Source organism: Pristis pectinata, chromosome 1 (assembly GCF_009764475.1).
Source record: "Pristis pectinata isolate sPriPec2 chromosome 1, sPriPec2.1.pri, whole genome shotgun sequence".
Lineage (NCBI taxonomy): Eukaryota > Metazoa > Chordata > Chondrichthyes > Rhinopristiformes > Pristidae > Pristis > Pristis pectinata.
The window spans coordinates 108,503,266-108,515,351 of NC_067405.1; the positions used below are offsets into that span (position 1 = coordinate 108,503,266).

Here is a 12,086-nt window from a genome sequence, read left to right on the forward strand (position 1 = left end):
ATTCTTACTAATTAAAATTCCAATAGTTCAAATATTGTTTTGCCATTTAAGGAGTTAGAAATTCCATACATAAAATGGACTGGATAAAAACCACAATGGTCTTAACTAAAATAGTGCATGGCAAAACCCTGCTGTACATTGGCAAGCTACCCTCAGTATTGCACAATTAAGAGTCTAATAAATTCTATGTAAGACTCCTGAGGTGTACAATTCTAATCAAACAGCACTTCATTGGAAAACATGTGCCTTTATTCAAAGTGTAAGGTTGCCACCAATAGTAAATGTTTCACCAATTATAGCAAACACCAATAAAAATAATGCAATATTGTAACCTGCACTTTACATCCCAATGCACTTTTTGATAAGTCACAGAGCCATTGATTCATTTCCATCAGCCATTCATTTATCTTGTGAAGATGACGGATGTTCAGTTGGGGGAAACTTGGGTAGAGGAAGCCGTGAAGGAAGAAGGCCACCAGCAATGTCTGAAAGTGGTCTATGTGGTAGGAAATTAGGCCGAGCAGGTGGGAAATTACTCAGATATGGTCCTGGTGGTCGTAATTGATCTCTTACTGAAATAAAGAATACAAGTTTTTCTTGTAAATTTTAGTTATAATCTGGCTAGATAACTAGTAGCAATATCTAGACAATAGGTCAGCTTGTTGGCTCAGTGCCTGATCCACAATTATCAGGCATGCAGCCTAGAGGGTTTATCTTTCTGGTCTGAAGTAGTTCAAGCTCCTGCAATGAGAAGTGAAGAGTAGCACACCCTCCTGTGTTGAAAAGATGGTCAATCTCCCAAAACAGCAGCTTTGACAAGTGCTTAACAGCTTTAAAAGCTGTTATCTCTGATGTTCAGAGATATTTTATTTTAAAAAAGCTTAAACATTAATGTTTGGAGTTGACAAAATTAAATTATTTTACTTTAATCAAATGTTGAGGAAGCTCCTCAGAATAAACCCATTTGGGCATCATGCTGCTAATGCTGTCAAAGCTGATTTCATTGGAACTATCAGCTGGTGATAATATCTTCCCATACATTTAAAGTTGAACTTTTACAAACATTACATTTGTATTTTGTAAGCTCAAAGGGCTTCAGATGCATGCAAACACCAAACTCTCCAAGTCGCACACAATTTTGCCTTAAATATATTGTTGCCTCATTGTCACTGGGTCTAAATCCCAGAACCACCTCCCTAACAGCAGTGGGAGTACTTTCACCAGAAAAACTGCAATAGTTGAGATGGGAGTTCACCATCTCAAAACCAATTAGGAATGGGTAATAAATGATGGCCTTGCCAGCAACATCCAGATTGCAAGAAATGAATAAATATTAAAAAAAAATCTGTCCAGTTTAAAAGGTGTTCTTTTCCAAGTATACCATCTCTTTAAACTAATGAAGGATCCACAAGGGAGCTGGATAAGTACTCAAGGAGGGGGAGGGGGAGGGGGGAAGGTGGTGGGGATTTGCAAGTCTATAGGAGAGGGTGGAGAGTGGGATCAGCCAGAAAGCTGTTAACTAGAGGTTTGAATGGTCTATGCTGCAACCTGTGATTAAACTGATATCTCCAGGATGTACTGTGCTTGAGTGCTTTGAAGCAGCAGTCATCTGGACAAGTAGAGAATATCTTGTAGATCTTGCTGATAAGGCTTCAGGTTTGAGGAAGTCAAGGGGTGAATCACTTAATGCAAAATACCAGTCTTTAAGATTTGGAATTTGTGTGGCTGGTCCCATTATGTTTTTGGCAATAGTAATCCATCCCCCATGATCATCGATGAAAATGGTACAAAGTATTGGGAGAGGTGACAGATTCTCTCTTAATGATGATCATTACCTGGCACTTGCTTGGCGTAAATGTTACCTTTTACTTAACAGTTCACATCTAATTATGGGTTGGTCTTGCTACATGCAGGCATGAACTATTATTGTGAATGGAACTGAAAACTGCAATCATCAACATGTCCACTTCATACCTTATGAATGGAAGAAAGGTCAATGCTGAAACAATTGGAGATGAATGAACCTGGATTATTGCCCTAAGGTCCCACATCAACATCAGACTCCATGAAGGGTCTCAGCCCAAAATGTCAACTGTTCTTTTCCTTCCATAGATGCGGCCTGACCTGCTGAGTTACTCCAGCATTTCGTGTGTGTTGCATCAGACTCCAGAGTTGAGAATTTTTTCTCAATTTGTATTGATTTCATCTCATGGAATTGATCTACTTTGTCTACCTTTAAACCAAGGCCATAATAACTGCAGCCACGTGGCCTTGGCAGAACACAAACTGAACATCAATGGGCAAACCAATGATGAGCAAGAGTTGTCTGAGAGTACTATTGACTTCACCTTCTATAATTACTGTTGCACGAGAGTAAACTAACATGATAGCAATTGGCTGGAATGGATTTATCCTGCTTTTTGTGGACAGGACATGCTGCAACAATTTGTTGCACAATGTCCCACATTTATAATACTTAGCAATCAGTTGATATAGCATTTGAAAGTGGTAAGAAATTTGATCCATGGACATTACCAGTAGTATCATACTTCTCTTTCTGATGGAACCAATTCATTAAAAACGATTCCAGGAAGGTGATGGGTTGGCCAGTTTTGATCCAATTTTTCCTAGTAAGTGATTAACCCGATTCAACATGAAACATTAGCTCTCTCCACAGATACTGCTGAATTTCCAGCTTCATCTTATTTTTTTTAAATTGCAGATCTCAAGCATTTGCAGTACCTTTTTGTTTTCTCCCCCCGCCCCCCACCATTGGTGTGCAGTTCCCATTAACTCAAAATCTTTATTAGATACCTTCTTAATAACCAGCATGTGAAAAGATGTCCCAAGATCTTTGGTAAAGCATGCAAGTTTTAATAAAGGTCCTGAAGAAGGAGATGAGGAGAAAATTAGGAAGTGAATTCTGGAGTTTTAAGACTAGATAGCTGAGAAAGAACTGCCAAGATCAGGGAAAAGAAAGTGAAGGATGATGACAGGCTCAAACTGGCAAAATGCGGTTTTAGAAAGTTACTGGGTTGCAGGAGGCTATGGTAAAAGGCCATAGAAAGGTTTTGGACATGAAAATGAGAATTATATAGGGCTCAATGTAATTCAATGAGTACACGGGTGATGGGTAAGCAGATCTTGATACGGTTTCGTGGAAAAACAAAAGTTTGAGCATTTCCACCAAACCAAAACCTTCTGTTACAGTGTCATCATAGCAAATCTTTGCTGAATCTTTTTCAGTGCTCTGGTATACTTCTTCCAATGTGGTGTCCAGAACTGAAATCCATTCAGTGGTCTACACTATCTTGCATTAATTCAGCATAACTTCATTTTTATATGGATGTAAAATCTAAACATAACCATTGGATTATAATGCCATTTTAAAAAATTTATTCCCAGTTTAGGATCTGGGCATCACTGGCAGGGCCAGTCTTTATTGCTCATCTCTACCTGCTCATGAAAAGATGGTGCACTTCATTCCCGAAAGTGCAAAGTTTCATTTCATTTTGCAGGTGAAACTATCTCGCCCATCACAGATGACAACATTACAGCATGCACTCCTTTCACATTGCCAACTTCAAGCAGATGATTGAAAACTGATGAGTGAAGTTACAGGTTGAAGTGGATTGCCAGGAAATTATGTCCGCTCCTAAATTTAAATACGGACAATGGGCTTGTCTACACCATAGATGTAGGATCAATCCCAGGGCATATTAACTATAACTCATAAACCAAAGGAGAAAAAGGCAGCTGGTGGACTGGAAGTACCCAGCTGGCTGTATCTCTTCTTGGCTGGGAAACACACAAAAAATTATCATTTTTTTTTTAGGGATATAATGGCATGTGTGCCACCAATCAAATCTCACCTAAAGGATGGTTGCTTCCATCTGAAGATTAACACAATTTCTTTTGCTTTTCTAAATGACTTTTCATATACAAAACCTTTTGCAAGTAAACAATTTCACTGTGAATTGTAATCAGTTGGATTAATAAACGTGTGTACTTACTTCCCACGGAAGGATGAGGTGGCAAACTAAAAGCTCTTAGCGGGAAACGTTCTGGAGGACCATAGATTCCACCACGTGGAGGTAGTGGAAGTCCCCTGAGTGGAACATGACCTCTTAGATCAACAGGTAAGGAGGGAACTTGATTGGAATAGGCAGGTGCAAAACCAGGTCTAATTCCAAGTTCAGCTTCCACAGGAAGAGACTGGTTTAGAGATACATTTGAGTCCTGCAAGAAAGATCGTACACTGTTTGTTCCCAAATAATCGATCAAACAATCAAATAAAAGCATAAAAGTTTCAATAACTCTGAAGCTCATTGGGAACCAGTATTTTTGTAAGTAGAACACATGCTCTAATTGTATCTAAATATAAGAAGCAGTGCAGAAATAAGACACAAGAGATTAATAATGAAGAATGGACTACACTTACACGATCTTGGGCCTGACTCTCTGAAGCAGAACTTGATGTTTGCATGCTATTTTCCAGTTTGGGGTGTCCATCTACACAAATCAAAGCTGGAGAGAGGTAAAAATGAATTATAAATATTCAAAGATAATTTTAAATAAAATTATACCTTTATTAAATCTCTACTTATTTTATATTTATCTAATGCAAGGTAAGCTATTGTAAATACCATATTATAGAAATGTGTACATGTGGAGTCAGAAAGTACATTCAGTACTACACAGTATTCTCAATGTAGAAGTTACCAACTTATAAACCATCATTGCTGCTAAGAGAATGATTTAAACTCTGAGGCCAAGTTACGGCCAGTAATTGAAAGAAATCAACATTTTAACTTTTAATGATAGCTGGTTACTTTGCTCTTCAATAATTATCGTCTTTGAAGACAAGTACAGGAACAGAGATGTCTTACAACAATTCCATAGGGCTTTGATGAGAGCACATCTGGAGTATTGTGTCCAGTTTTGGTATCCTTAGACACGAGATACTTGCTATAGATGCAGCAAAAGTTTACCAAACAGATAACAAGACTGTATGAGGAAAAATTCGATTGACAAAGGCTGTATTCATTAGAGTTTAAAAGAATGAAAGGAGATTTAATCGGAACATTCAAAATTCTGAGAGGGCTTGACAAGCTGGATGCAGAAAGGATGGGTGCAGGATGCAGGGTTGGCGTCTAGAACCAGGGATCAAAAGTCTCAGGATACGTGGTACAACATTTAGGAATGAGGTGAGGAGAAATTTCGTCATTCAGTGGAATTCTCTATCACAGAACGTTGTTAAGGCAAAGTGGCTGAATATATATATATATATATATATATATATATATATATATACACACACACACACACACATATATATAGACACACACACACACACACAGACGTAGACAGATTTCTAGACACAAAGGGCAGGAATATGGTGTTGATGCAGGAATGGCCACGATCGTATTGAATGATGAGCAGACTCGAAGGACCAAATGGTCTATTCCTGTTCCTATTTTTCAATGCTTCTATGTTTCCATCTATATAGTTTACAGATACTGCTTATTCTCTTCACCCAACACAAAAAAAACACAAATATTGAAATAGAATTAAAAATTTGAACAATTCCAAATTTAGATAGGAATATTTTGTGCATCAAAAATGTGATCAATTATTTTGGAACAACTTGGCTTTTAAATAAGTAACATTTTCTTTCATTGATAATTAGGTGTATTTTTTTTATATCTTATTTTTCTAGTACTTTTTGTCCTCATTGGTTTTCTACTTAAAATACTCCAGTAACTTTGTGGGTGCTTTTATGTCCGCTATGGACCAATGTCAATAGTAGGTCTATTAAAATAGTAAATTAGGTCCACTCAAATCAATTTTTGAAACTACATTAGTGACTTTTATTGATTGAGATCAATCAAAATCTAAAACAGCTATAATTATATTTTCTTTCTAAAAAGTTTGCAAACACGCAAGAATCTTGTTCACTTTCCTACTTACATTTTGTTTTGCAAAAATGACAACTGCAGTGCTGCACCGTACCTGTTCTAGCTAAAAAATGAGTTTCAGCTGGTCCAGATAACCTTCCTACATTTGCTTAATAACCTCGATCTGAAGCCTGATGACAGGGATCTCCAAGTGTATATTTAGAACACACTCAACACCATTATGAAATGCATGCAATAGGACAAAGTGTATAGTCAAGCATGTTAGCAAAATCTTAATTCCCTTAAAATATTCACAGGATTATACATTAGTATTTATTTAAAATTATAACAAGACTGTATATTCAAGTGGTCACAAAACCTAAACACTCACTCAGTAGATGAACCATATAGCTGGATATTTTAAAGGTATTCTTTCATACCTGGTGATGTTCTATACAGCTTACGATCTCTTTCCCACACAGGGGACAGTGAACCACTATCCGACTGTGGACCATGCTGATCAGACATTCGGTCAGAAACCGAATCTGTATTTTCATTAGTAGTGTGATCCAGCTGGACTGATGGACCTCTCGCTATGGGCAAACACACAGCAAATTAATTATATTTCATATATTAAATAAATACTGTATGTAGGACATATTGTAGAATAGTTCACAACCTAAAGCAATTAAAACTTGCTGACAGGAGTACGCTTACATTACTGTTCAGAACATTAATAAAAATCAGATTACTATTTAACTACTCAGCACTGTAATTTTAGAAACATAGACTTCTCAGAAAGAGGGCATTTTGTTCATAACCACCAAGAAGAGGCCAATGAGGCTAATCTGATTCTCTGGTTATCTGTCCACAGCAACAAGCATGTGGTCATTCAGGATTTTACTTAGTGTGATGAGGATTATTCTTGACCATCCTTTGAGGCAGCAGGTTCCAGATCTTTGCCACCCCTCTTGATGAAAGTACCTTTTCTCAACTCCACTGTAAATCTTACATCTATACACTCCCCCACTACATTCTCTCAAAGGTATTAATTGGTTATATTTATTGGTTATATTGACTTTATATTTTTTGTTCCGATTTCTTTATACAAAAGTGGCATGCTTCCTAGTTATTGACCTCTCAAGCCAAGGAGAACAGGTCCTTCTTTGCTAACCGAATTACACCTCTCACAATTTTATACAACTTGATTGAATCTCCCCTCAGCATCCTCTGTTATAGAGAAAATAATACCAGCCTAGCCAATCTTCTCTCTTAACAAAAAATCCACACCTGGCAACAGCTTTGTAAATCTCTTGGATTGTTTGCATTACTCTGGCTGTGGCCTAGCTAGTATGTAATACATTTAGAACAGACTATTGTGCTAAATACTTTACTTTTAGAGTCTGCTTTCCCAGGAAACAAAGGCGAAAACCTTAAGGGCCCATCTAGTAATGGAGGTGACAGAAAACCCACAGGTTCAGAGCCAGGCCGACCCACTGGAGAAGGGCCATATGGAGAACTTCGTCCTGTAATTATGAAGCAAAAAGTCACAAAACAGCTAATTTTTGATGATAAAAAATCAAAAAATACTTTAAAACCTATGCTGATCAGTGTAAATAACCACTGGACTCATTCTTACAGAATTGAAGTCCCAATAACACAAAATCAAAGGAACTGCACCAACCAAAATCTATGCCTTGTGATTAGATGCAAGTAAATTTACGGTGATACACTGAATATACAGAAAAGAATGAAAAAGACCAGTACCTCTGTATGGTGGGCCAAATGTTGAAGCACTTAATGCTGGCCTTCCAGATACCTCAATTACAAGTGGATCCTTCAAAGCAATATCTATTTTGAATTCTGCTTCAGTTATTCTGTAAAAATAATACATAATTTGCCACCTAAAATTAGCACAGGGATGGACGCCTATCCTGCCGGAAAGCTAATCCCTCTCTATTTACAGTCAGATGTCACTGCAACACAAAGAAGAATGTGGGTATAAACGCAGTCACCAATGACTGCACAAGGCTACCACTGGGTTTTAGATGCTGCAGTAATCAGAGAGGAAACTTCATTGGAAAACATTTCTATCAAGTAACCTAAACATTATATCAGTACACTAGCTAAGTACCTCTCTTGATTACCTTGTTTTACATTCTAGAATTGTTGGATGGGTGCAATTTGTAAACAGAATATTTGATAGTGTAAAGATTTTTTTTACTTTTGGAAAAGTCTAAAACTTGTAGTTGAAGTGAAGAATATAAATGTATTTTAAGGAAAACTGGAGGATAAGTACATGGAAAATGGAATTGTTACACTGATGAATTAGAAGATGGGAAGAAGCTTATGTGAAGCACTGACCAGCTTGGTCTAATGGTATGTCTCTGTCTATAAATATATATTTTGGAGTACTGCCCATAACAGCATTTGACTTACTCATTGCTTTAACTGAATTGTTGCTTTAACAGAATTTCAAATCATACTTCAAGGTCTAATGCACCGAGTTTCTCCTCCTACATTTTTATTCTGGCAACCTGGGAGCAATGTTTTGTGCAATGTCTTATTTAAAGATTTTCTTAAGTTGCTGATTAGCATTAGAAGTACAATAAAATCAAAGGGAGGAAAAGTATCAGAAAGCATCAAGTCTGTAGACCTGCGACAAAACTGAAAATGGACAGAGAACTGGGCAGACATTTCAATATTTAATATATTTAGAAGTAACTTTCACAAAATAAAGGCTGAAAAAAAAGACGGATGAATTGTTTTTTTTCTCCCCAAAGTTTACTTTACAAAGGAGTATTAATATATTTACAGACTTTGACTAATTCTATGATAGAAATTATACTTTCATGCTCTTTCCTTCATCCTACCAAATATCAGGAACAAAAAGTCCAAACAATGTGGATATCTTCAGGTCAATCCTGAACTGAACAATGTTCAAATATTTTAGTTACCTCTCATCATCCCATCCATCAACTTTAGTAAAACAGCATACCTTAACATTTTTATATTGGGGGAAAAAAAAACTCTTGACATAGCTGGTATGCCTAAACACTTCTGGTTTTTTTTTTTAAGTGATACTGCAAAGTTCAGAAAAAAAGTTGTCAGTGAATTCAAAAGGGAATGAGGAGCTCATTTGGAAATAGCTGGAAACTTACTTTTGCCGAAGGTGAACATTCTCTCTTTTAATATTGCCAAGTTCTCGTTCAGCTTCACGAGCTGACAGCTACAATTAAAAATGTTGTACATCAGTTACAAACATGGATATGATAAACATCAACCTCGCAGAACTGCAGTAGCAATTCATTGATGGTATATTCCAGGAATTAGTTTACAGCATGTTCAGTGATTGCTTCTTTTTACCCGATTCTGCTTTCTCAGTGAACAATGATTTCATATTTTATTAAATTATGTGAATGTTTTTTCAGAGCTCCTAACACCAGGTGCTATACACTTGCACCAGGGGTTGACTATTTTCTTAACATGAATAAATTGGTCAGTTGATAACCTTAAGCTTTTGTATTTGCAATCATGTACTTGCACAGATATGTGCCTTTAGAAACTTTCTCTGCTGAGTCATCTACTAGGCAGAGCTAGTAATTACACTTTGACAGTTGAAATAGCAAAAGTGAAAAGGAAATTGTGACTAAGCCATTTTACAACAGCCATGCATGGCACCATGGCATAAAGTTATTTAAACAGAATAAGCAGATACATCAGAAATTTAAATGATCAGCAATGCATTTTATGTCTGAAACTCACCCAATTATCATGTGCTTTTTTCTCATGGGATACAATCTATAAACGTAAATAGAAAAGAAAATTATTTAGTTAATTTAGAATGTGGGCATTATTGGCAATGTTTATTAACTGTCATCTTTTTATTGGGTGGTATTAATCAAATTTGTTGCATCTCTGGCTACATCAACCAGGCTGCTCCAGAATGCCAAATTTTCTTCTCTGCAATATTTTAGTGCAATAAGTGGGGTTTTCACAACAATCTAGTAACAGCCATATATAAACTTATTATTCCAATTATAATTAGTTAATTATCTGAATTTAAACTCTCCAGCTGGTGTGGTTGGTTTTCAAGCGATGTCTTCCAATTATTAGCCTGGACCTTGTGATTGCTAATCGAGTAACGTAAGCATTTTACTCTGTACCCTGTCTGTGCTGGCCTTCAAAATGGTGAAAGAATGGACTGCCTGGTGAACCACCTGAGCTCACCAGGTGCCTGCCTTTGGGCTATGCTGTTTTCTCCAGCATGGTCCCTGGCACAGCCTTCTACTGGGATGCTGGATGGCCGGCTCCCAGGATAAGCTCTGAAAGCAAGTGACCAGCTCAGCCTCCAGAATGGCTTTCACAAAGAGTAGGGCCATTCACGAACATTCATAGACACTCAAAGCCTATTAAGAATGTTTAAACAATCATAAATCATTATGGATAACAGGCAAAAAAAATACATCACACAGAGCAACACTGTTATAGTAAAACAGCTTTACTTTCAGGTAAGAACTTTTAAGGAAGTGTTTATACACGAAGTAAAAACAGAAAATGCTGGAAATCCTCAGCAGATCCGCAGATAGCATGTGCAGAGAAACAGAATTAACACTTCAGATGGAAAACCCTTTATTTGGGGTTTATTAAGAAATAAGCAAAGAGGAACAATTTTCTTTTACATACTTGATTTTTATATGACTGCATAGTTTTAATTAATTCTTCTTCAAGATCTTTAGCACGTTGCCTGCAAAGAAACAAAACAGTAATTGTAACTCAATTTAAAATTTATATTTTAATTAAGAAACTGACACCCACGGTTACCTGTAAATAGTGAGCTCTTCAGTAGCTTGATTAATCTTTTCACCAACTTCAGAAAGTTTCTCTTCTTTCCGCAAACGCTGATGCTCTTCCAGAGTTAGATTTCTGCAGACAGAACGTTCAAAATAATTCCTCAGCTAATTGGTATATAGTGTCAACAGAGGGACTGATGAGATGATAGGTTAGTGTTATCAGTCTGTTAGAATCTTGTAACTAGTTATATGAAGAATTTTCAGTGAGGATTTTGTGCAGTTTCTGAGGGGGGGGGGGAAAACACATGTTCAATAAAAGAAAATTGATTATTCCCTCCACCTCAACATTTCCTGCAACAGCAGTTGTAATTAGTGGCTGATTAATAGGAAACTCTACCAATTAAAAATGGAGTTCATTAGCATAAAAGTAAATGAAAAATCAATGAACCCAACTGGACATCTGTGCTCTTTTCAATACAATATTAAAATAAATAATTGAGGACTAACTGTGATTATACCCATTTCTAATATTTTCTACTCTTTCTGTGGACAATACATTATTACATCAACAAGTAAATTGTGTCTGGGCTATAATTACTGCTAAGGATAAAGTAATTCTAAAGACAATGTTTTCTTCATATTTTCATCATTAGGAAAGCACTGGCTTTTACCCTGACCTTCTCTCAACAGTGAAGCTGAGCTCTGAACAAGGTTCTGCATTGTAATACTAACAGGCCCTAAACTTGCACTGGCTCTACCCAATTACATTTATACTTCCTCTTGGATTCATTTTCATTCAAAGTCTGCCTCAATCCACACTTTTTACCTTTGAAGCTCCATTTCCTTCTCATGGTACATTTCTGTCATGATCTTTAACTTCTGCTGAATGGTTTTATATTCAGTTTCAAACTGAGTTTTCACACACTGCACTGAAGTGTGCTCCAGCTGAAGTTTTTCAATGCGCTCTGCCAAATGAAAAGCAAACAAAAATTATTCATGGATTCATTGCAAGTTATGAAGTATTTTACTTTAAAACATAAGAAACAAGAATAGGAGTAGCCAAATTGGCCCCTTGAGCCTGCTCTGTCATTCAATAAGATCATGACTGATCCAGTCTTCACCTCAACACCACTCCTCATATCTCGTGTCTCTCTTATAGTTCAAATGATTGAATGTATTTGGTATTGGTATCTTATTGTCACATGTACCAAGATACAGTGAAAAGCTTTTGCTTGCATGCTATTCAGACAGATTATGCCATACACAGGTACATCACGATAGTAAAAAAGAAAAACAGAATGCAGAAGAGTTGTAGATACAGAGAAAATGCAGTGCAAATAGACAAAGTGCAAAGGTCACAATAAGGTAGATTAGGAGATCAAGAGTTCATCTTTCA

At 36.7% G+C, this 12,086-nt stretch overlaps 1 protein-coding gene across 2 annotated transcripts in view; it reads right to left on the bottom strand.

The window, feature by feature from the left end:
- Positions 1 to 11: 11 nt before the first annotated feature.
- The window catches only part of ctage5 (CTAGE family, member 5), a 48,568-nt gene continuing 36,493 nt past the window's right edge, over positions 12 to 12,086 (bottom strand). For both annotated transcript variants that reach the window (XM_052042350.1, XM_052042277.1), the window contains 11 exons: positions 11,517 to 11,655; positions 10,722 to 10,823; positions 10,584 to 10,644; positions 9,663 to 9,698; positions 9,059 to 9,126; positions 7,665 to 7,774; positions 7,292 to 7,423; positions 6,338 to 6,490; positions 4,442 to 4,527; positions 4,014 to 4,239; positions 12 to 572 (listed from right to left, as the gene is read on the bottom strand). In XM_052042350.1, the coding sequence (XP_051898310.1) occupies positions 400 to 572; positions 4,014 to 4,239; positions 4,442 to 4,527; positions 6,338 to 6,490; positions 7,292 to 7,423; positions 7,665 to 7,774; positions 9,059 to 9,126; positions 9,663 to 9,698; positions 10,584 to 10,644; positions 10,722 to 10,823; positions 11,517 to 11,655 (1,286 nt within the window). In that variant the 3' untranslated portion in view covers positions 12 to 399. The remainder of the gene's footprint in view (positions 573 to 4,013; positions 4,240 to 4,441; positions 4,528 to 6,337; positions 6,491 to 7,291; positions 7,424 to 7,664; positions 7,775 to 9,058; positions 9,127 to 9,662; positions 9,699 to 10,583; positions 10,645 to 10,721; positions 10,824 to 11,516; positions 11,656 to 12,086) is intronic.